This window comes from Myiozetetes cayanensis, unplaced genomic scaffold, assembly GCF_022539395.1.
Source record: "Myiozetetes cayanensis isolate MyiCay16 unplaced genomic scaffold, myiCay2020 scf35, whole genome shotgun sequence".
NCBI lineage: Eukaryota > Metazoa > Chordata > Aves > Passeriformes > Tyrannidae > Myiozetetes > Myiozetetes cayanensis.
This window is the reverse complement of record NW_026087577.1, coordinates 907,802-930,752: the sequence shown is the minus strand read 5'-3', so window position 1 is coordinate 930,752 and position 22,951 is coordinate 907,802. Positions and strand designations below refer to the sequence as shown.

The 22,951-nt window shown below is 67.7% G+C and overlaps 4 protein-coding genes across 9 annotated transcripts; 1 reads left to right on the top strand and 3 right to left on the bottom strand.

Moving 5' to 3' along the window:
- ZBTB7B (zinc finger and BTB domain containing 7B) lies at positions 1 to 13,587 on the bottom strand. 3 transcript variants are annotated; one of them, XM_050327943.1, is made up of 3 exons: positions 13,569 to 13,587; positions 2,200 to 3,206; positions 1 to 1,425 (listed from the first exon to the last, which is right to left on the bottom strand). In XM_050327943.1, the coding sequence occupies exons 2-3, from the start codon at positions 3,198 to 3,200 to the stop codon at positions 1,005 to 1,007; spliced, it is 1,422 nt and encodes a 473-aa protein (XP_050183900.1). In that variant the 5' UTR covers positions 3,201 to 3,206; positions 13,569 to 13,587; the 3' UTR covers positions 1 to 1,004. The 3 variants fall into 3 exon arrangements, with proteins under 3 accessions (XP_050183900.1, XP_050183899.1, XP_050183898.1); XM_050327942.1 differs by lacking the exon at positions 13,569 to 13,587 and adding an exon at positions 7,193 to 8,178; XM_050327941.1 differs by lacking the exon at positions 13,569 to 13,587 and having other exon boundaries at positions 2,200 to 3,511.
- LOC126646452 (collagen alpha-1(I) chain-like) lies at positions 12,900 to 15,228 on the top strand. Its single transcript, XM_050327801.1, has 2 exons — positions 12,900 to 12,930; positions 13,274 to 15,228. The coding sequence occupies exons 1-2, from the start codon at positions 12,900 to 12,902 to the stop codon at positions 15,226 to 15,228; spliced, it is 1,986 nt and encodes a 661-aa protein (XP_050183758.1).
- LOC126646528 (mothers against decapentaplegic homolog 6-like) lies at positions 15,063 to 18,454 on the bottom strand. Of its 2 annotated transcripts, XM_050327951.1 has the most exons (4): positions 18,113 to 18,454; positions 17,343 to 17,756; positions 17,110 to 17,208; positions 15,063 to 16,526 (listed from the first exon to the last, which is right to left on the bottom strand). In XM_050327951.1, exons 2-4 carry the CDS (start codon positions 17,734 to 17,736, stop codon positions 15,991 to 15,993), a joined length of 1,029 nt encoding a protein of 342 aa, XP_050183908.1. In that variant the 5' UTR covers positions 17,737 to 17,756; positions 18,113 to 18,454; the 3' UTR covers positions 15,063 to 15,990. The 2 variants fall into 2 exon arrangements, with proteins under 2 accessions (XP_050183908.1, XP_050183907.1); XM_050327950.1 differs by having other exon boundaries at positions 17,343 to 18,454.
- Positions 18,455 to 20,066: 1,612 nt separating this feature from the next.
- On the bottom strand, positions 20,067 to 22,920 carry FLAD1 (flavin adenine dinucleotide synthetase 1). 3 transcript variants are annotated; one of them, XM_050327938.1, is made up of 7 exons: positions 22,769 to 22,920; positions 21,917 to 22,673; positions 21,364 to 21,511; positions 21,075 to 21,194; positions 20,804 to 20,993; positions 20,365 to 20,438; positions 20,067 to 20,283 (listed from the first exon to the last, which is right to left on the bottom strand). In XM_050327938.1, exons 1-7 carry the CDS (start codon positions 22,910 to 22,912, stop codon positions 20,148 to 20,150), a joined length of 1,569 nt encoding a protein of 522 aa, XP_050183895.1. In that variant the 5' UTR covers positions 22,913 to 22,920; the 3' UTR covers positions 20,067 to 20,147. The 3 variants fall into 3 exon arrangements, with proteins under 3 accessions (XP_050183895.1, XP_050183896.1, XP_050183897.1); XM_050327939.1 differs by having other exon boundaries at positions 21,075 to 21,173; XM_050327940.1 differs by lacking the exons at positions 20,067 to 20,283; positions 20,365 to 20,438 and having other exon boundaries at positions 20,845 to 20,993; positions 21,075 to 21,201.
- Positions 22,921 to 22,951: the final 31 nt, after the last annotated feature.

Sequence of the window (22,951 nt, the reverse complement as noted above, 5' to 3'; positions counted from 1 at the left end):
TGCTTCTCCGTTTATTAACAAGCAGCTTTCGTTTAAAAAAAAAAAAAAAAAAAAAAACAAAAACAAAAAACCGAAAACAAACACAGACATACAGACAGGCAGAGGCGGCCCGGAGGGGCAGGGGGGGCCGCCTGCCCATGGTTCGTTTGGTTCCTGACACCAGAGAGGTTCAAGTAGCCGAAAAGGTTCAAGTTCACCATAAGGCACTTTAAAGCCATGACGGGAGCGGAGCTCCCCCAGCCCCATCACCCCTCCCGGCACCCCATGGCGAGGGACAGATGTGGGGGCCGGGCAGCGCTGGCGGGTGGCAGCGGAGGGGCCGGGGGAGGGAATATATTACATCATCTTTTTAAATATAGATAAAACTCTTATTGTAGACAAATAGTGCCGGTCCCCTGCTCCCCCGGGGAGGCTGCGCCCTGCGGGGGGCATGTGCAAAGGGCAGAGGGGCGACCGTGGGGGCGCGGCCACCCCGGGGAGGTGGGTCCCACAGGGCCGGGGGGGTTCGGAAGGGGGACGGGGCCGGGGAGGGGCCGGGGCTGCCCCGCACCCGGGTGGGCTCACCCGAATAGTGCAACCAAGAGAAAGCAGCCGGGAGTGCAGGGGCGAGGGGGGCTCGCCGGGGGGGGGCTGCTCGGAGTGGGGAGAGGGGGACAAGCTATGCACAGCGCAGGGCAGTCGGCACCCCCGCACTGGGGAGAGCACAGGAGGCTCTCCCCAGCTGGGGGGTCTCGGTCCATGGGTGTCCCTGCCCAGTCCTGGCATCCACGAGGGGGGTTTGGTGAGAGGACACCCAAATCCCAATCCCCCCTTCACCCACCTGGGCATGACCAGGTGGGCCCGGGCACGGCGGGGGGTGGTAGGGACCCCCCACCCCCTTGTGCAAATCGGCCGGGGGGGTTTCCCCCTTTGCATAACTGGGAATGAACCGTGATGGGAAAAACGGGATCAGAAACCCCGGTGGGCACAGCGCAGCTCGGCACAGCACGGCCGTTGCATCAGCCCTATGCCGTCTCCACCGGCACAGCGCCATCCGGCTGCGGCCCTTCCTCGCCCTCCGGCTCCTCCTCCTCCTCCTCAGGCTGCCCTGGAGCCCAGTAGCGGGCGATAGAGAGGCGCAGCCCCTCCAGCCGCCCGTTGGAGAGGTCGAGGCCGGGGGACCCGGCGGGCGGCGGGGGCGGCTCATCGCGGCGGCGGCGGCGGGTCCGCACCTCCAGGCAATTCTGGCCCTTGAGGTGCCGCTGCAGGTGGTCATCCTTGGCGAAGGCCTTGTGGCAGAGGTTGCACTCGTAGGGCCGGGCGCCCGTGTGCAGGTGCATGTGGTTCTTCAGGTCGTAGCTGTGCAGGAAGCGGGCGCTGCAGTGCTGGCAGGAGTAGGGCCGCTCGCCCGTGTGCTTCCGCATGTGGATCTTCAGCTTGTCGTTCCTGGAGTTGGGACACACAGGGAGACATCGGCACGGGGCAGCCGGCACGGCACCCAGCCGCGGTGCTGGCAGCCCTGTGGTAGGGATGCTCTGCAGGGCACAGGGGTCCAGCTGCTTGGGGGGTAGGGGACCGTTTTGCAGCTGCATGGTCGGGATGCAGTTTGGTTATGCAGCAGAGGTGCAGGGGGGACGCTGCCGGGCACCCTAGGATGGTCTGGCAGCGCCTATGGAGGGAAGAAATCCCCACCCCAGATCTTCACCACACCATGGCAGGCTGGCACAGGAGGTGCCGTGGGAGATGCCAGTAGGTATCAGGCCTGAGTCGCTTTGGCAGCAGAGTGCAGAACATCCCACAGACCTGACTGCACCAGCACAGATGGCAGGGGGGACCTACAGGGGATGCTGCCAGGTACCTTGAGTCAGTCTGGCAGCACTCATGAGGTGCAGAAGGCCCCATGAACCTCACTGCACCATGGCAAGGGCTGGCAAGGGGTGCCATGGAGAATGCCATTGGGTACCCTAGTTTGACCTAGAGCACCTGTGGGGTGCCAAAGACCCTTTGGATCTGCACTGCACCAGCAGGGCTGGCAGAGGGGTACTATGGAATATGCCACTGGGTACCCCAGGTTGGTCCAGCAGCACTCAGGGGATACAGAACAAGCCGTGGACCGTGCCAGGGCTGTGGCCAGGCCTCAGCAGGACTGGCAGGGGGAGTGCCATGGGGGATGTTACTGGGTACACATCCCACAGGGAGGGTCCGTCCAGCAGCACTCACCGTGTGAATCGGACCCCGCACACTTGGCAGGCGAAGGGCTTCTCCCCCGTGTGTGTGCGCATGTGGCGAGGCAGCTTGCCGGCGCCGTGGATGACCTTGTGACAGACAGGGCACTCCTGGGGCATCTGCGAGCGGCGCTTGCGCACCAGCTTGTCAGGGCTATCCAGCCCAGGAGCCAGCGACTCGTGGTGCAGCGAGCTCAGGTATGCCATCAGGTCAGGGTCGATGGCATCATCGTCAGAGGTGGCCTCCTCAGGGGACAGGGGGGGCTGGTAGGGGAAGGGGAAGGAGTGTGGGTGCAGCTCTTCCTCCTCAGGCAGCTCAAAGCTGTCGTACGGCAGGGGCAGCCCCTCGGGCAGGGGGGGCGAGGGCAGTTGTGGGGGCGGTGGGGGGCTGGCGCAGCCCTCAGCCACCTCTGCGGGTGGCTCCTCGGCATGGTTGTTGAGCCGGGCACCGGGGGCTTGCAGGAACTTGCGGGTCTTCTTGCTGCGCCGGGCGGTGGGGCGGGGTGGCGGCGGGGCGGGCAGCTCACCCTCGGGGAGGGCGGCGAAAGCCTCCAGGTAGCGGCGGGCGCGTTCACAGTCGCTGTCATCGGGGCCAGGCGCCTCCAGCCCGCTGCCCTGCAGGATCTCCACGCAGGCAGCGATGACACAGGGGATCTCCAGCAGCCGGGCGGCGCGCAGCACCTCGCCCATGTTGGCGCTGCTGATGGTCAGCGTGGCCGTGTAGGCGAACTCCAGCAGCGCGCCCAGCGCCTCTGGCCCCACGAAGTCCAGCTCGCAGACCTCCTGCCCCGGCCCCGGCCCTGCAAAGAGCTTCTTGAAGTAGCGGCTGGAGGCAGCCAGGACAGCGCGGTGGGTGCGGTACTCCAGCCCCTGCGTCTTGATGGTGACATCGCAGAGCAGCCCCAGCTGCCGCTGCTCGTTCAGGCAGCTCAGCAGCTCGCTGCTGTGCTCAGGGAAAGGGATGCCGATGAGGTCGTCCTCTGGGCTGGCCATCATCCTCACCTGTGAGAAGGACAGGATGCTGCCTGAGCAGTGCACAAACCACCTGGGAGACAGTGCTTGGAGGAAACACTGCAGCTGGAGCATCGCTGTCGCAAGGCCAGGGCACAAGGAGCCCTCCACGCACACGCTGGGTGGCACTGGGGTTTCACTGGGACACTAAACTGGGGCAGGCTCAGGGCCTGTGGTCTGCCCTCAGCCCCCACTGTGCTCTGTCGAGGTTGGTGGGTGCAGCCCTCCCACCGCAGCCCCCCACGCTTCCTCCATCCACACCAGCACCAGCCACCCGCGCCGCCACAGCAAAGGGGGAAATCTCAGCATGGCACCTTTGAACGTCGCCAAGGTGCAGCACTTCCTGTGTCAGCCCACCCACCACCACCCCCCGGCCCCCCGGCAAGGCCAGGCACAGCCACCGGCTCCCAGCCACCCCCATCCTGGGAACGCGGGCCTCACCGGCAGCGGGCGTGGGTGGGCAGGCGAGTGCCGGGAAGAGGGCCCTGAGGGCCAGGGGCCGCCCCGTGGAGCCCAGCCGGGCTGGGAACGGGGGCCACGCTTCCTGCCACCGCAGATTAGGATCAGCACCCGCGCCGCCGGTTCCTGCCCCCGCTCCTGGTGGGGACTGGGCCCCCTCCCTCCCCCTGTGCCCAAGCCCGGGGCCACTCCTCGCCCAGCCAAGCCCAGCCTGCGCCAGTCGGGCCTTTCCCACGCTAAGGCTGGCAGGGCTTGGCTTCAGACCTAAACCCAGCACTGCTGGCACAAACACCAGCGTCCCCTCAGCACAGAACCAGGGACCCATGCATTCCTGTGGAGACAGCACAGGTGGGTGATGGAGCCTGTGGGAAGGGGGAGCCCATGACCCTACAACAACCTGCAGGCAGTGTACAGGCAGCAGAGGCAGCTCCAGTGCTGCAACCTGCCTTGTGACACCATGCACAGCCATGGGCAATGCCCTCGCAGCCAGAAGGGGCTGCTTTCTGACACCTGCACAGCTGGGTGACATCCGCATGGGAGTCCAGTGACTGCAGCTTGAGGGAGGCAGAGGCACCAGCACTGCCATGCTCTCCTGCTGTCAGAGCCATGCCATGCCAAGCTAAGCCATGGTGGATGGCAGCATGTGGCACTGGCCACTGCTGAGCCGTGCGAGGCAGCGCTGAGCCAGGCCAGGCCCATCCACCCCAACCCCACCACGGGTGCCAAGCCACACTGTGCCGTCGGCAGGCGGGTGCGGGGGGACGTGCCCCCTCTTGCCCATGGAGGGGCGGCGCGGCCGACGGCCCCCGGCACAGGGGCCCATCCCCAAGCCGGCCACTCCCTGCGCTTGGGCAGCCGCCAGCTGGGGCTGCCTCGGCAGGCAGCTGGGAACGGCCCCGGAGCAACTGGCTGCGGAGCCGCCCCAGCCGCTGCCGAGCAGGCCCGACCGGCAGGGCAGGCAGCAGCCGCCCCTGAAACTGGGAGCCGGGCAGTGCCGACCGCCTGGGATGGGATGCTGGCGCCAGCACCCATGGCCGAGCCCCCCTCCTTGGCAGGAGCCCGTCCCACCACTGGACGGGGTCCTCTCTGCCTGCTGAGGCGGGGGTGAGCGGATTAGGGGTGATTAAACCATCAGGGCCCTGGGAGCCAACAGGCAGCGACAGCCCCTGGTGGGATTAGGCAGGATTAAACCGTGGGGGCAGGATTACTGGGGGGGGGGGGCGAGTACCCCATGCCACAGCTTGGGCGGCTGGAGAGGGATGACAGGGACGTGGCACCTGCCAAGGGTGGCCCAGAGCTCCACACATCCCCAGGGTTGTCATGGGTAATGGTCACGGGATGGGGTGGTACCACGTCCTCTGTTGCTGCCTCCCCTAGCGATGGCGTAACAACAGCCTCCCTCCTGCCCCAGTCCCCACAGCATCTCCAGCCCCCCAAGACAGCTGGGAGCTCACAGGACTCTGACCCACTGGCACGTGTCTGTGGGGGTGCCTGGGCACAGGGCAGCAGTTGAGGCCCTGTCACACTCCAGCAAGGTGGCAGGGTGCTCCGAGGAACGGGCACAGCCTCACCATGTCACAGTGCAGGTGGGCACAGCCCCAGTACTGCCAACACCACAGAACACACCAGCAGAGGCAGGTGATGGAGCTGGGACCCCCGTGAGCAGCCACGGGGCCAGAAGCCAGCGGACACAGCAGGGCCAGGGCAGGGCGGGGAGGAGGTGGCAGTGCCGGCGGGCAGGAGGGGGATTTTCCATCGCACCAAACCACCCGCTACGGCTCCTTCGCTGACACCCCCACCCTCCCCCTCCGCACATCCTCCTCACTGGAGCGAAGTCACATGCTGAGCGGGTGCTGCCGTCGAGGAGATCACCGCAGCGATAAGGAAACGGCAGGGGGACGAGGTGTGAGGGGGCCGGAGGCACCCCCAGCCCCCCCGGCCAGAGACAGCACCTGAGGGAGAGCAGGTGGCGATGCCCATGGCCCACCGTGCCGGGGCTCAGTTATGTCCATGCTGTGGCCAGGCACGTTTCAGCTGCAGCAGCCTCAAAGGGCTGAGTAAAGGGGGGGTCACTCCCCACGCTGAGCTGGCTCCCATGCAGGGCAGGTTGGCAGCAGGAACAATGCTTGCCTGGGTCACCCTGACATCCCTCAGCCGGCCTGCACTGCCTGGCACAACCATGACCAGCCCCCTTCCACCTGCCAGCCCCCTCCATCCTGGGGGCCCGGCCACCCCAACAGAGCCATGGACAGTGGGGTGGGGGTCTGGCCGTGTAGCACCCATCATGCATGGGGACAGGCTGTGTCCCATGCCACCAAGTCAGGATGGCATGCGCAAGGGCACAGTGCCAGCCTTTGCTGAGCACTGGCCACAGCTTGGGGACAATGGAAGATGTGGAGTGGGAGGGGGAGCCTGGGGGGGTCTCCCCACCTGCTCCCTTGTGGGGAAGGAGGGCAGAGGTCCTGGGGAGCACAGACCCCACCCTGGGCTGCTGCCAAGTGCTGCTGCTTTCAGTCACAAGTTGCAAATGCTGTCGAGGGACTTCATAGCCACACTGGGGAGAATGAGTCACCCAGGAAGGGGAGTGCAGTGCAGTGTTGCCCCGGCCCCCAGCCCTGCAGGGCCCCTCACCCTTTGGGAGCTGGGATGGTGTCCAGGCTGTGAACCCCGCCCCCCCCCCACCACTGCCCTGCCTGGAGCCAACTGGGAGCAGCAGCGGCCCTGGCGCCGGTGGCCACAGCGAGGGGGTTGGTGTGGCTGTGGGGCAGGGGTTGCACAGCCCCTCTGCCTACCCTGCAGGGGAGGTGGCGGCCAGGGCCTGGCCAAGCTGGTGACCCTATGGCAGGCACATGCCAGGGGTCCCATTGCTGGAGGATGTGGGAAAATTGGCACTGCCCTCTGAAAGAAGAAGAATGAGGAAAGAGAAAGGGAAAATGGTTTGGAGAGGGAAGAGGATAAACAGAGTCCCCCAGCCTACAGCATTGAGAACGACCCCTGTGGCACCGCTCAGCTTCCCACTGGCCAGCTCACACAGAGAGCTCCCAGTAGGAGAGCTCCCAGTGCCTGAGCACCTTCAGCGTCTCCCAGGCACAGCTATTTGCTGCCGCCATGGCACACCAGCCATCGGCACTGCGGAAGGGGGTCGGAGCACTGTGGCCTAGGGCTGCCTCAGCACCCAGCTGGCACCGTGCCGGGGCCCCGGTGCCAGCCCAGCACGATAGCAGCCATGGAGGCTGGGCACAGGCATCCCTGTCACAGCAGAGCAGGACCGGCAACACTGCCAGTGCCAATCCCGGCACCTGCAGCAGGGACAAGAAGCAGAGCCCCCATGCCATTCCCCGACCCACTGGCACTGTGCTGGCATCCCGGCCCTCTCCTGCTGCCAAAACCTTTCCTGCCACCACATCTGGCTGTCCGGCATTGCCACTGTGGGGTGTGGGCCCTGCTCTGCCAAGCCAAGGTGACCCAGATCTCGCCACCTGTCCCTTCCCGTCCCATCCTATCCCATCCCAACCCACCGGAGCAAAGGCAGCGTAGGCTCAGGCAACACCGGCATCCCAGCAGCCTCTTGGCTGGCGCTGAAGTGGCTGGCCCAGCTTTTCTAGAGCCCAGTGGTGCCACACTGGGACCCCAACTCCCTGGCACCTTCCTCGCCGGTGATGGCGGAGGGGTGCGTGGCTCACCTGGCCCGTGTCCTGGCGTGGTTCGGCGCTTTGTCGCAGCCGGGCTGGCGGCCCGCGAGCGGCAGGGAGGGGAAGGCACGGTGCTGTGTGAACTTGGCCCCGCTCCCCACTGCACTTGAGCTCAGGATCCCACCTCAAAAGGAGTCGACGCCCACACCCCGGGTCACGCACCTCCCAGTCCCGCTTCCCAGAACACACACGGCATTAACCCTTTGCGGCCGGTGCTGTGTCGCAGGGCACCGGCCCAGAACCAGGCAGGGGGCATCCCCTGGCCCACTCCCATGGGAGGAAATGAGAACACCACAGGACAGGCACCCCACAGCATAAGCATCCCTCTCCTGCCACCAGCATTGCCTCCAGGCCACCTGCCCCTGCCCCCCGTGCTGAGGCATCACACGGCCCTCACCTTCTGTGCCACCCCAAGGCAGGGCACTGGGTGCTCCCCGCTGGCCGTGGCCGGCCCAGCCGAGCCAGGAGGGCGCCTGCGCTTGGCAGGAGCAGGGCTGCCACCACAGGGCTGGGCTGGGCGAGCGTGCTGTGGCCTGCCCAGTCAGCCCCAGAGCCACCCCTCGGCCCTATGGATTTGTGTCCTGCTCTACCCTGGGAGAGGGTTCCCGAGGTCCCACGGGGAATGTGGGATGCGACGACGCCTGGCTGGACTGTGCTGCCTGCTCCCCTCCACTCCCCTAGGCCGGGGCACCCGTGGGCCCCCCTGGCCAGGCTGCAGGTTCGCGCAATCCCCCCCATAATTACACCCTCTGTGTCCCCAGCTAAACAGCAATTAGCAGCCCGGAGAGCGCGCCCCACACCCCACCGCTGGCACCAGCAGCCGCCCAGGCCACCCACGCCAGCCCAGCCGGGGGCACCTGCACCACAGCACCCTGGCATGGCCCCGGACAGGCCCCGGGCACCGTGCCGGTGCCACTGGCAGCTGGAGGCCAGCAGAAAAGGGAAGAGCCCCACACCAGCTGGGTAGTGAGGGGCCTCCAGCCCAGCCCCAGCAATGCTCACAGAAAGAGCTGCGTTGTGCAAGAGCCCACAGGCGGGCAGAAGGGACGACAGGCGGGCAGAGGGGCAGTACCAGCATGCCCTGGCATGGCATCCCACCTCCCCCATCACCATGGACTGTGTGCTGGGCAGGAGCCAGCTGTGGGGCCATGGGTCAGCCCAGTGCCTGGAGTGCAGGCAGTGCCCAGCCTGGGGCAGCAGGGCTGCAGGCAGCACTGCCCACCGCGCTGCCACACTGCTCTGGGATGACTGGCTGCCCCAGTGTGGGGCACAGCGGAGGGCACAGTGTCCCTGGGAGGGAGGGAGGGAAGAAGAGAGGAAGGGAGGGAGGGATGCAGCACCTGCTGCCAACCCTTCACCTGCCCTTTGTTCCCCATAAAGGAGGGGAATGGCGCCAGCCCCCCTGGCCCAGGTGTGCCAGGTGCTAAGGGCGGGAGATAAGGTGGGCGAGGCGGGCAGGGAGGGGCACAGCATGGCATGGGCACGCAGCCCTGAGTCAGGGTTCCTGCTGGTGGCCAGGCCCCACTGGGGTGAGTCACCATGGCCCCCCCACCCTGAGGGTGTTGCAACCGCCTCGGCGCTGGCCACGAACTGCTGCTCACCCTGGCTGGGGGGCATTGGGCAGCCTACCGGGGGATCAGGTGGGGAGATGCTGGCCTTTGGGGACGATGGGCTGACCTTCATCCATCCCTCCATCCTCCTCCAAGCTCCGCCCTTGCCTTGGCACCCGGACCAATGTCACCAGTGATGGGACATGGCCTCATCCCAGCTCCTGCACGGCAGTGGCTCCTCTCCTGATGGCAGGACAGGCAGCCCAGCCATGGGCATCCCCATCTCCTGCATCGCACCCTGACCTGATCTGCCAAGGCAGGGGGCTCCATGGCCACATGCTTGCCCAGATGTGGCCAAGGCCATGTGGCCCCTGGGGGTCACCCCCAGGCTCCCTAGCGTGCCAGGGAGAGGTCACACAAGGCTGGACATGGGTTGGCCCTGGCTGCTCCGTGCTCAGGGACATGGCAGGAACAGACAGGGGGAAGGAAGGAGGGAAAGAAGGAAGGGAGGAAGGAAGGAAGGAACTCGGAAGGAAGGAACACAGAAGGAAGGAACAAGGAAGGAAGAAAAATGACACCTGACAGCCAGGGGGACAGGACTGCAGTCAAAGTGAGTGGCTCTCAGAGGGGCCCCAAGCCCAGCCAGTGCTCAGGCCACTCCTGCCAGCACCAAGAGAAGCATGGAGGAGCTGGGCATCCTGTACGGCCCAGCCTGGCCAGGACCCTACTGAGATGGAGCCAGACTCAGCTGCTCATGTGCCTCCCTGCAGCCCAGTCTGGGCACAGTTACTGGTGGCAGCAGGACGAGGCTCTGCCAGCCCCCAGCCTGGCACGGGCAGGCTTGCCTGTGGCTGGGCCTGCTCGCTGGCCCCAGGGTGAGCCAGCTCTGGAGCTGCTGGTCCTGCAGCAGTCATGGGAGCCCCTTGGAGAGCAGCCAGACTGCCTCGGTCCCACCACACTGCACAGCCCCAGGAGGTCCCCTGGGCTGGTGGCACCTCCTAGTCAGCACAGGGTGTGTGTCCTCACAGCACCTCGGGGACTGAGCACTGCCAGCGGTGCCGGCCAGGCCCCAATGCTCCATCCTGGCACTGCTGTGCTGGTCTTGGTGGGGTCACTCAGCAAGGACAGTGCCAGCCCACAGCCCCCCCCTTCATACCCCCCAAAATAGCCCGGCTTCCGCCCCCACGGCAGCTGCCTGCTGCCAGCTCCCCGCTGCCCACGGCTGATCCCAGGGAGGGAAGGGGGGCAGGCGGCTCTAATCCCCCCCCAAGCCCATGCAGCACTGCCAGCGGGGACATGCCCGCCACAGTCACTCTGACCCATCTAACACCACTGGGGAGACCCCAGCCAGCCCTGCGCTGTGGGGAGGGTGATGGCCCCGTAGCTCCATAGTGGAGCAGGGCTCGGGACAGTGTCTGTGGAGCTCCACTATGGGACACACGGCTGTCCCCAAGGCCCACCGCAGCGGCTGCCTTGGCACCACCCACGCAGGAGGGGTAGGAATCCCTTCTCCTTTCCTCCTTGGCCCTGCAGCGGGGCAAAAGCTCCTGCCCATCCTTGCCCCCAGCCCTGTGCCCCCAAGGATGCCCACGGGAGGAGAACTGAAACAAAATTGCTGGGGTGCCACCGTACCCAACACATGCCAAGCAGCCCAGCTACGCTCCCCATCCCACCGGTGTCTGGGGTGGGCAGTGCCTGGCACCCTCCCTGCCCGGGACCCAGTGCCTGGCGGCAGGACCCCCTTACTCACCGCCCACTCCGGCCACTGCCCATGGGGCCTGGGGACACGGCAGGGACAGCCAGGCAGAGTGGAGCACGCAGTGCAGCCGAGGCTGCCAGGAGAGGCCAGAGCTCGCCTGACCTACTTCTCCTTCCGCATCACCTGCTTTCATTTTCCCTCACCCCGGCTGGTCCCCCCGCCCGCCCGTGGCCCCGCCAAGTCACGCCACCAGCTCTGGGGACACAGGGCACCCAGGCCCCGTGGCTCCCACTGCACCAGTGTGCATGCCAACTGGCCGCCCATCCCTGGGCACGGAGCATGGCCAGGCACCAGGCACGCTGAAGGTCACTGGCCACAGCCCTGGCATCCCCCCGCTGCCTGCACGGCCACCCAAGCGTCACCTTCCTGGCACAAAGCGAGTTTGACGGGTCTCAGCCCAGCCCCTCGCCGGGTCCTCTGGCCACCCCGGGGCTTGCTGGGGTGTGGACACGCAGCTCCCGGGGCATGTCGGGGACGCCAGCGCTGCCACGGGGAGCCAGGCGGGCGCCAACCCTCCAGACGGGGCGGCCGCTCCCGCCGGCACCCCGCCGGCTCCCGCGGTGGAGTTACCATGGGAAGGCGGCTGTGGTGGCGCAGGGGGAGCGCAGGCTCCCGGGGGCTTCCGCCAGCAGCCTGTGCGCTGCCAGGAGAAATTTCTCCCTGGTTTCATCATCCACCGCCTGCCCCGAAGGAGAAGTCCCTGCTCCACGCACGGGACAGCAGCCGCCTCCCGGGGGCTTGGGGGGCCCATGGGGCCTGGGGACACGGCAGGGACAGCCAGGCAGAGTGGAGCACGCAGTGCAGCCGAGGCTGCCAGGAGAGGCCAGAGCTCGCCTGACCTACTTCTCCTTCCGCATCACCTGCTTTCATTTTCCCTCACCCCGGCTGGTCCCCCCGCCCGCCCGCGGCCCCGCCAAGTCACGCCACCAGCTCTGGGGACACAGGGCACCCAGGCCCCGTGGCTCCCACTGCACCAGTGTGCATGCCAACTGGCCGCCCATCCCTGGGCACGGAGCATGGCCAGGCACCAGGCACGCTGAAGGTCACTGGCCACAGCCCTGGCATCCCCCCGCTGCCTGCACGGCCACCCAAGCGTCACCTTCCTGGCACAAAGCGAGTTTGACGGGTCTCAGCCCAGCCCCTCGCCGGGTCCTCTGGCCACCCCGGGGCTTGCTGGGGTGTGGACACGCAGCTCCCGGGGCATGTCGGGGACGCCAGCGCTGCCACGGGGAGCCAGGCGGGCGCCAACCCTCCAGACGGGGCGGCCGCTCCCGCCGGCACCCCGCCGGCTCCCGCGGTGGAGTTACCATGGGAAGGCGGCTGTGGTGGCGCAGGGGGAGCGCAGGCTCCCGGGGGCTTCCGCCAGCAGCCTGTGCGCTGCCAGGAGAAATTTCTCCCTGGTTTCATCATCCACCGCCTGCCCCGAAGGAGAAGTCCCCGCTCCACGCACGGGACAGCAGCCGCCCCTCGGGGGCTTGGGGGTGCAGCGGGGGCCGCGCTGGCCCCGCATCCCCCGCTGCCGCCCACTCCCCGCCCCCGCGTGCTCAGGCCTGTCGCGCTCGTGCCACGTGTGCACTGAGGGTGCACGGCACCAGCTGGCAAAGCCACGCTGCCACAGCCCTGGGCTCAGCACCGCAGCGCTGGGGGCAGCCTGCGCCCGGGCAGGGGGTCTTGGAGGGTCCTCAGGACCGAACATCGGTTGTGTGTGTTCTCCCCCACACCTGTCACCTTCCCACGCTAACCTCTGCACCCCCCGACCCCAGCAGGGGCACTCCCAGCCTTGTTGCCTCCTACTCTGCGCTGCCCCAGAGTTTCCCCTTCTCCGCGCACCCGCTCCAAGTTCCTGAGCTCAGTCCCTCCCTCTGTCCCCGGCATCATCACCGCAGCCTTGAGCCGCCGCAGTCTCCGCGTGCCTCTGCCAGCGCGGGGGGTCCCAGCGCGCCCCCCCCCCCCACCGGCCCTGGTGGCTGGAAACTGAGGCACGGGGCAACTCACCCCACGGCACAGCCGGCACTGCGTCCCCTCGCCAAGCGAGCACGGCCACGGGTCAAGGGCGGCTGCAGCCCAAGACGTGGATCTGCTCCGGCGGGAGGGTAAATACCGCACCCCGCCCCGGGCAAACAGTGGCCGGGGGCAGCCAGCCAGGGGGACGAGGACAGGTACGGCAGGGCTGGGCGCACGGGGCAGAGTCCACCGGTGTTCGGCAGGTGCTACCAAGGCACCGATGCCGGTGGGGACCGCTGCACAGCCGAGCAGTGAGCCGCCGCTGCCAGCGTGCAGGCCCGGGGGTCACCGGCGTGGCACAGCGTGTCGGGACACGGGGACACCCTCCAGCTCTATCGACACCGCTGCAGTGGGGGGTCCCTGAGCTGCCTTCCCCGTGCGGCGGTGCCGTTCCTGCCCGGTGCACCAGGGACGCCGCCAAGCTGCTCACCAGGTTGGGAAGGGCAGTGGGACGGTGGCAGTTCTCAGTCACCCGTGGGTGACCCACGGGGGATCTTGGCTGGATTTGGCAGCACCGCAACAGGACCCCAGCGGAGCCTTGGCAGCCGCCCCGGCACGTAGCGGGGACCTGCCGGTATCACCGATTTCCCGCAGCCCTGTGCGCAGCCACCGGGAACAGCCCACGAGTGACAACCCCCCCCTCCCGCCCCACGGGCGACGTGTCCACCAGCTCCGGTGGTGAGCGGAGACGGAGGGGACACCGCGCGGAGCCCCGCGAGCCGGCCGTGCCCGCCCACCGCCCGCAGCATCCCGGATCCACGCGACTCACCGCAACCGGGCGGCAAAAATCGGTCGCCGCGCCGTTCCCGGTCCCGCTGCCAGTGGGTCGGTACCTCCGCGCAAACCCCCGCCGGTGGCTCTGTCCGCTCCCCACCCCACCGCCACTCACCTGCGCGCCCCGCCCGAGCCACGGGCCGCTCCCGGGGCCGCGGCCCCGCCTCCGCCTTCACCTGCCGCCGCCGCGCCCCGCCCGCTCCACCCCCGGGCCGCCGCCGCCGCCGCCGCCGCCGCCGCCGGGGCTCCAGGAAGCGCCCGCCCCCGCTCGCCCATTGGGCAGCGCGCCGGCGCTCGCGCGTCCGATTGGCGGGCTGCCCCGTCAATCAGCCCCGCGCCTCGCCCCCGTGAGGGCGGGGGCCGCGCGCGCCCCCCGGGACCGAGGGGGAGCTGAGTCAGAGCCGGGAACGGGGCTCGGCTCCGGAGCTGGAGGGGGGGGAACAGCCCGGGACGGCCCCGGCGGCGCCGAGCGCGGTGCCAGGCGCCGAGCGCGCTCCGCCCGCTGCGGCCGCCCCGAGTCCCGGGGCCGGCACGGCACGGCCCGCTCCGCCCCGTGGGTACGGGGAGGGGGCGGGGAACCGGGCACGGGGTGGGGGTGTGAGAGCCGAGAAGTGCGCACCGGAGGGGGAGTTCGGAGTACCGGGAAACTGAGCGTGGCGGGGAGGCAGAGAGGTGGAGAGCCGGGCTTGGGGACCCGGGCACCGAGCAGCGAGCGCTGGGAGGGTTGGAATGCCGGGCACGGGGGGATGGAGAGCTGGACACGGAGAACGTGGCGCCGGGGGAATTCGGGCAGCGGGCGGCGCGAGGGGCAGCCCACCGTTCCCGGCGGCGCTGGAGCGAGCGCGGCCCCCCAAACTCCCCCCAGGGGCGGCCCCTCCGCAGGTGCCTGGGCGCGGGCCCCGCGCAACCTGTTTGGCCGCTGCCGGCCCCGGGAGGCAGCGGCGGCCCCGAGGCTCACCTCGGCTCACCCCGACCCCCCCGCGCCTGGCTCGGAGCGCGGCCGCTGCCCGGCACTGGCGGAAAGTGTGAGGAGCCGCCGCCGGCCCCGGGGCTGCCAAGGCAAACACGGCCCCGCGCAGACGTTATGTCAGCGGGCGGGGGGGCGGCGGCGGCGGGAGCAGGACCCCCACCCACCCTCCCGCCGGGCCCCAGTATCGGGCACCTGCCGCCGCGTCTCGCCCGGCCGTCCGCCCGCTTTGGTCCGCCCAGCTCCGTCCGTCCGTACACCTGCATCCCTGCCGGGGTACCGGCCCGCCGGACTCGCGGCTTCGCGGGCGGCGGGGGCGACCCGCAGAACCACCTCCCGGCCCCGCTGCTCCCCGCCCGCCCTCCCGGGCCGCCGCTCGCCCTCCCGGGCCGCCGCTCGCCGTGGCCGCTGCGCTCTGCCGGTGCGGGCGGCGGTGCCCCCGGTGCCGCTCCCCTCGACGGCGCGGCCGCACTCACCTCTCGCGGCAGGGCCGGGGCGGGGGCCGCAGGCTCAGCCGGGCCGGCGGCGTGGCAGGAAGGACCGGGTGGTCATCGCGGCCCACGGCGGCCGCCTGCAGAGGGCACTGCCGGTCCCCGGAGCCGAGCCCCGTGGGCGGCACCGACACGCGTGGGGTCATGGGGGGTCTCTTGGTGCCGGCGGCACCGTTTATTGGGGTAAAAAACAGCAGACGCGGCATGGGAATTCCGGGACCACCGCGGCTGCGCTAACCCGGAACAGCCCCGCTCTGCCACGACGGACGAAGGACCCCCCGAGCCCGGCAACCCCACCCTGGGCGACTCTGCACTGACCCCCACCCCAGGGGTGCTCACCTGCTCCCCCATTCACTCCAGCTGTGCTCGCCTGCCCCAGCACCTGCCCCACACCCATCCAGCTGTTCCCTAACCTGCCCCACACCCATCCAGCTGTGCTCACCAGCCCCACATTCCAGCTGTGTTCACCTGCTCCACACCCATCCAGCTGTGCTCACCTGCTCCCCGCTCCAGCTGTGCTAACTTGCCCCACACTCATCCACCTGCCCCATATCCCAGCTGCACTCACAGCCCCACCCCACGCCAGCAGTGACAGTTCGCTTCCTTTCCCCTTGCTTGCTGTGACACCCAGGCCCGCAGCCCACCTCCTGCCCCCCACTCTGTCCCACCTCCCTTCTCTCTTGCTTCTCCCAACCTCTTCTGCTCTGGCTGCCACCCCCTGAGGCCTGGCCTGGGCAGCGGGGAGTCCTGCCTCATGCCTTGCTTTTTTTTATAAAAATAGATAAATTAATATATATTTAACTATTAAATAATAAAATTAAAAGAGAATACGTTAAATAGCGCCTGTGTCACTGAAAGCCCCATGGTTGGGGGCAGCAGGTGCTGACAGGGTGGTGAGCCAGGCATGGGGGCACTGTACCCCTCCCAGGCCTAGGGCAGAGGGTCCCCAGAGTCAGGACAGTCCCGCTGCAGCATAGCCCTGGAAGGCAAAGGCCAGAGGGTGGTGGAGGAGCCCCCCTGGCTTGTGCACCTGCTTTTGGGGATCCCCCCACTGGCATCCCCCCACTGGCCCCAGCCCCTCAGCGCAGCTGGTTCAGCAGGACCTCAAGCCAGCACGGGCAGGAGGTGATGAACTGCCGGGAGTAGCAGGGTCCCCAGCCCTTGGCAAAGCTGATGCGGATGCTGTGGGGGTCGCAGGGCCCCTCCCCGGGGAGCCGCCAGCCCCCTTTGCCCCCCACCTGCTCATAGTCAAACACCTTTGCCGAGTAGCCGGGCAGGACCTTGAGGACAGTGAGCCCGCGGGCCCCAGGGGGGCTCAGGGTGGGCGAGCTGACGAAGATGGGGTGCTCACTGCGGTTGTAGGCCCAGATGCCGCCTGGCTCCCGGCTCAGCAGCAGCCCCCGGCCGATCTTGCCTCGTGCCCGCCGGACAGCGCGGCTGCGGTGGGCAGCCGGCAGCTGGGCCAGGCAGAACCCGCTGCCCCACGGCAGCTCACAGAAGACATTCACTGATGCCTCATGCACGGCGTAGAGGTGGCCCACACGCGTCCGGTGCTCCCAGTAAGCCAGTTTGCACCAGCAGCCATCCTTGATGGTGCTCCGTGAGAGGCTGGTGTCTGGCAGGGGAGAGCAGAGCTGTCACTGTGACCAAGCCATGCAGCTGGATGGGCCCAGGGGAGTGGGCTCAGGGGGGCTGCGGACAGAGGGGTGTACTGATGCCCCAGGGATGCCTCAGCACAGGCTCTGGCACTGGGTGGGAGTCACTGGAGCTGTTCCTGGTCCCCAGGGACCCTAGTGACGGGTGGGGGGTGCGGGGGGAAGAATGTGTGTGTGGTGGCAGCTTGGCAGCCCTGGTGGCCAGCAGCCAGGCAGGAGCCGTGGCTGTGTGCGTCAAGGCACATTGTGTGTGTCCCCATAGGCAGTGCTTCCTCCAGCGAGGAGCCTGGCGCCGCCAAAAATAACAGGAGCTGCAGTGGGGGGGCTGGGCCCAGGCTGCTCTCCCAGCAGGAACCCCGCATCCCATGCTGGAGCCTTTTCCTCCTGCTGGGAGTGGCTACTGGCTCCGTTCCCTGGTTTTCAGGTTCTGTCCCCTCCAATCTTTGCTCCTGACTCAGGGGTTCAGTCTTGCCCAGTGCCCTCCTGTCCTCTGGGTGTGGCACACACAGTGTGGTGGGACCCTCTTACCACGCCAGTCCCCACCTTTGTAGCTGAACTCCAGGAGCTGAGAGCAGGGGTGCTGGGGCTCGTCTGGCCAGGAGGGACCACAGGATGCCTTCGAGTAGGGGGGTGGTGGGGTCTCTGTGGGGGAGAGAGAAGGGAGTGAGGGCATTCTGCCCCTCTCAGAGGCCCCTGGAGCCCTAAGCGGGCCCCAGGGAGCAGAGGTGAGAGCCTGGGTGGGCGAGGGGGCCTCCGGTGTTGCCACCAGCACTCACCAGGTACAGCCAGGCGGCTGAAGTGGTGGGGGTTGCAGCAGAGTGCAGCCAAGTCCCCGCAGACACCCCGGCGCCCAGCGCAGTAGCAAAGGTGCTTGAGCTCGTGGGGCTGGTGAACATCGGGCCAGCGGAAGAGGCGGCAGAGCAGGACTTGAGGGGAGAGCCCCTGCTTGGCCCCTCGCACGTCCCCCCGGGGTGCCCAAACACAGCTGGACTCCCAAGCGCCCCGGCTCTCCACTGCCTGCACCAGCAGCTCTAGCTCCTCGTCCTTCAGCTTCTTGAAGAGGGCATGAGCTGCCGGTTTGAGGGTGCTGGGGCCGTCCTCAGGGCCCGCTGCTGCACAGCGCTGCCGCCACAGCCGCCGCACCAGCCCCGCGCGGCGCGAGCGGAACATGGGGCAGCGGTGGGGACGACCTGCAGGACAGGGACAGGCGTCACCTCCTGCACTGCCAGAGGGCTGTGGCTGCAGGGGGTCCTGGTGAGGACCTGGTGCATCCTCCTGTGTCCTCCCATGAGGCTGCTTTGCCCGGGTTTGCTGCTGCCTGTGCCCCACATTGCTGCCGTCCCCACCACAAGGGCCCGGCCCCACTTCAAGGGGTACTGGCATCCCTGAGATCACATCAGACATGACTCCAAAGCCAACCCCCCACTGCTGGGGAACCTGCCTGTGCTGACGGTCCACGTTTCCCTGCCCACAGCACCTGCCCGCTCCCCTGTGGCCCCACTGCGGGGCTGGGTAAGGGGTCCCCGGGGGAAGGGGTCTCACTCACGGTGGGTGGCGGAGGAGGGTGCGAGGCTCCGGGGCGGCGCATGGGGCTGTGCTCTCAGGGTGGCCGGCACTGCTCTGCCGGCCGTGCGTCACTGCCTGCACTTTTTCCTGTGCCGGGATGCTCTCCCCTCCCCCGGACCTCCCTGTTTGGGGAATTCACTGATCCCCCCCCTCCCGGCCAGCCCCGGGGCTGAACCACTGTCAGGGCCACCACACCAGGACGGGGCAGGCACCAGATGCATGGGCTTTAGTAGTCAGGGATGCCCAGCACTGTGCTACCAAGGCAACTGGGCACAGCTGGGAGCCCAGACAGCAGCACAGACCACACCAGTTCACACTCACGGGGCAGGGTCCAGCTGGAGGAGCTGATCTGGGCAGGGGGAAGTCATGTGGCACAGCAGCAGGGCACCATGCTGGCAGACCCCATTCCCACACATGTCCACACAGGGGTTGTAAGGACCACCTAAGCCCCTCGTGGCACCTTGGGCAGGGGTCCCTGCCTTCCCATAGCCCTCACCCCAAGCAGGGCCCCCCACTGCAGGCGCTGGGTGAGGGTGGGAGCCTGCTCCACAACAAAAGAGCTAATGTAAACGGGACCCTTATCCCGTGCCGGGCCAGGCTTCCTGCTCCCGACTTCCCGCTGAGATAAGGGAGGCCACACTGGCGCCAGCGCTGCCGCCGAGGATGAGGACGGGGCGTGCGGAGCCTTCCCTGTGCCAGAGCCAGGCACCAGCACAGGCAGCATCAGGCAGAGTGGGCTCAGGGACCCACGGCCACCCCCACAGTCACGTCCCAATGCCACCAGCCATGACCTTCGATGCAGCTCCCAGCTGGGCTGGGCCCATTGGAGACACTTTGCTCTGGCTGCTTCCTGTGGACTCTTGGCAGCACAGGGTTGGGACATGAAAGGGCTGGAGGGGGCGGGGGGGGAAGCAGGAGGTACTGGAGAGCCCCAGCTTCCCTCTCTTTCTCCTTGGCCCCAGGGGATGTGGGGACCCTCAGCCCTGGGCAGGGGCGAGGGTGGGGCTGGTGTGCCTTGGTGCTACCCAGGGCGAGGGTCAGAAAGTTTGGGGACAGACACACGCACACACACACACACAAACGCTCCCAGAGCTCTGCCCAAACAGATGCAGCCAGTCAGGCTCTGCTCAGGTTTTACTGGGGTCTATGACTGTGGGGAGTGCAGTGTCCCAGCGCCGGGGGTCTGTCAGCTCCATCAGCACGTGGTGACAAATGCAGTCCTGGGGAGGGCAGAGAGGCACAGCGGGTGAGGACCCACTGACCAGCACCAAGGCTGCACCCCGTCAGTCCCCAGAAGCACCACAGCCAGGTCCCCTGTCAACCCCCCAGCACCATGATCATGACCTTTTCGCCCCCAGGAGCACCATGACTGGGCTCCATCACCCACCAAGCACCACGACTAGGCCACCGTCACACCCCAAACACCACATCAAGTGGGCAGCTGCAGGCAGGTCACTCACCCACAGAGCCAGGGCGGGCAGGGGGGTGCTGGAGGTCCTGCAGCACCGGAGGGGGGAAGGGGGCACTCCCTAGTCCAGCAGCTCCCGGATGCACCAGCTGCAGAGAAGGAGGTAGACGCACTCCCGCAGCAGCCGCAGCAGCCAGGAGCCCAGGCGCAGCCCCAGGGAGGCGGTGGTGGGCGCCGGCAGTGACAGTGCCCGTGGCCGTGCCCGCGGGGTCTGGAGGAGCTGCATGGCTGATGAGGGATCAGCTGGATCTGAAGTGAGGGGGAGAGGCAGCGGTGCTGACACACAGGGCCCTGACAAGCCCTGGAACCTGCTACATTCTCCATGCTTCCAAAACCTCCACAACAGTGGGAACAGAGAGCGGGAGGGCATGGCCTGGGGGCCCTTTTGTTCCTCCCACTCCTGCCACTGTCCCAATGGGGCCCTCAGGGCCCAAAGAGGCCACGCGCCAGCGCAGACCACAGCAGGTTCATTCAGTGCTGACGGGCAGCAGCTTTATTCAGTGTCATTCCTGGCAGCTTTCCAGAGGAGCCTCCCAGAGCGTGGCCCTCACTGCCGGGAGGTGCGCTCCTCTTCCTCGTTCTCCAGCTCGTAGGCAGGCCGGTAGCTCTCCCGGCCCCGAGCGTCGGTGCAGCGCAGCGCCGGGTTCTTCCGCGTGTTGGTCATGCTCCCCAGGGAGGTGTAGCTGTGCAGGAAGGAGGGGGCTGCAGGGCTGTGCCCAGGGGCACTAGCTGTGCCCGCAGAGAGGGCAGCGCTGGGCACTCACCCCTTGTCGTAGAGGATGCAGTAGGGAACGAAGAGCTTGCGCAGGAACTCCCAGATGTCCCGGTAGGCCCAGTCCTGCGGGCAGAATTGGATAGGGATTGAGGCAGAGGCCTCCACGGAAGCATCTGGACCCTGCTAGAGAGCACCCAGGAGAGCCAGATGGTCCTCAGAGCACCCCTTTCCCTCCCAGCGCCTCTTCATACACAGGGAAACACCCTGGCAGGCAGGAATAAGCCCTGGCCGACAGCACCAGGCAGCCTGGCTGCAGCAAGCACCCACAGCCACGCCATGGGGCAGCAGATGCTCTGGGGAGAGCAGGAATCATGAGAGAAGCCCTCCAGGATGGGGCTGGATCAGTGTCAGCTCCCAGCCCCATCACTTTACCCCTCCCAGGCCCCATGGAGACAGTCCCAGCCCCAAAGCAGGTAGAGGTCACATACCAGCAAGGGGTTCACCCGCATGTACTGGGGCCAGTCGGGGTCTGTCATGCACATGGGGGTCAGGGTGCATGAGTAGGGGTCTGTCCGCCGTGTCCCCATCAGGACAGCCTCCAGCTGTGGCTGCTGCTCCTTCAGGTGCGCCAGGGCCTCCCGGATGGAGCCCTCCACGGTGCAAAGCTGGACATCATACCTGCGCAGGCAGGGCGGGCAACAGTCTGCAGGCAACGCTGCACAGCCCCTGCCCTGCAGCCCACCCTGCTCTGCCTCCTACCTCTGGACAGTGGCCTGGATGAACTGCTCCATTTCAGGGAAGGGGGACACGATGCGGATGTAGAGCACCTGCAGCTTCTCCTGCCTCACTGGGAACCTCCTGCAGAGAGACCCAGCGCAGCTGGGCCCTGGCCCACAGCAACCAGAAGTAGGGCAGTGTCCAGTCCCCATCAGAATCCCAAGAATCCACTCATTCCCCCAGAGTGGGGCAAGTGAGAGCCCCAGAGCCCTGGATGGGGTGAGCGGGACCACCCAGCCCTGCCCCAGGCTGGAGCCCCGTGGGCAAGTACCTCTGGACAGCAGCGTGGACGAGGTGCAGCAGGGCCGTGCAGTCCTTGCCCCCGTTGAAGCCCACACAGAGCTGGGCCAGGCTGTACCGGTCCAAAGCCTCCTCAATGGTCTGCAGGGCTGCTGCCACCTTCTGCCCGAGGGCCGAGCCTGCTGGGATGGGATGGTTGGTGCCTGCCCAGGTCACACTGCCTCGGCACAGCCCCAGAGCCTGTGGACGTCTTGTGTCCCAACACACAGTGGAGCCACTGCTGGCACCGCAGCAGAGCTTGTGCAACCCAGAGGTCTGTGCCACGATGGGACAGGGATCATGAGGGCCTGGGGAACCACAGCACTGCCGCTGCTACTGCACGTTGTGCTCTCACACTCTGCCACCGCTGGCCCTAACTGGGGTTACAGGTCCCACTCCCACCTGTGTGGGACAATGCAGAGCCAGCAAAGCCTCAGCACCCCCCAGTGAGCCCCCCAGCAAACCACAACAGGCGCTCCCAGGCCAGCGTTCCCACTGCCCCAGCCCTCCTGGGCTGCACGGGAGAAGTGTGGAGGCACAGGTACCTGACTCTGCCAGGCCATAAACCTCTGCAGCCGCCCGAGACACGCAGTCCGTCACCAGCGGCACAGCAACGCCCGGCGGCAGCTGCCTCATCAGGAAGCCATACGCCTCCTCCAGGTCCTGCTCCGACTCGGAGTCCAGCGTCAGCTTCACGCGGTAGTAGTTGCTGGCCCAGTCCGGGTAAGAACCCAGGCTGACGCGGCCCTGGAAGGCGGCGTGTGCCCGGTCCAGCACGGGCGCGATCAGGAGCTCGTCGGCCGCCACGTAGACGGCGCGGGAGTGGAATCGGGTCCGCTCGCTGCGGAACAGGTGGGCGAGGCCGTCCAGGGCGCGCTCCATCAGTGCCGGGATGCCCGGGAAGATGTACACGTTGCGCACGCTGACCAGCGGGTACTCGAAGGCGCCGCCGCGCCCGTCCTGGCCGTAGTTGAGGCGCGAGGACTCGGGGACGCGGGCCAGCTTCATCTCGGGGCACTGCGCCTCCGTCCTGCCAAAGAACTTGTGCACCAAGGCCACCAGCTCGGGGTGGGGCACGACCTTCTCCCCGAAGGCCTTGGCCACGGCCTCGAAGGTCACGTCGTCGTGCGTGGGGCCGATGCCGCCCGAGGTGAGCACGAAGGTGAAGCGGGCGGCGAAGGCGGCCACCTCGCTGGCGATGGCCTCCACCTCGTCGGGCACCACCGAGATGCGGGCCACCCTCACGCCCAGGGCGCGCAGCCGCCGGCACATGAAGAAGGAGTTTGTGTCCTGAGTGTGGCCCTAAGGGGGGGACGGAGACACCCGTGATGGCCCCCCAGCCCCGCGCACAGGTTCCGGCCCGCCGCCCCACCCCCCGGGCCTGCCCCGAGCAGCACCTTGAGGATCTCGTCGCCGATGACGATGATGCCGGCGGTGCTGGGGGAGCCCCGGGCCGGCCCCTCGACCGCCATGGAACGGGAGGCTGCGGCGCGCAGGGCCCCGGCCGCCCGCAGCAAACCCCCCCGCAGTGACCCCAACATGGACCCTCCCGAACACTCGCCCGGGCCGCGGCTCCTCCC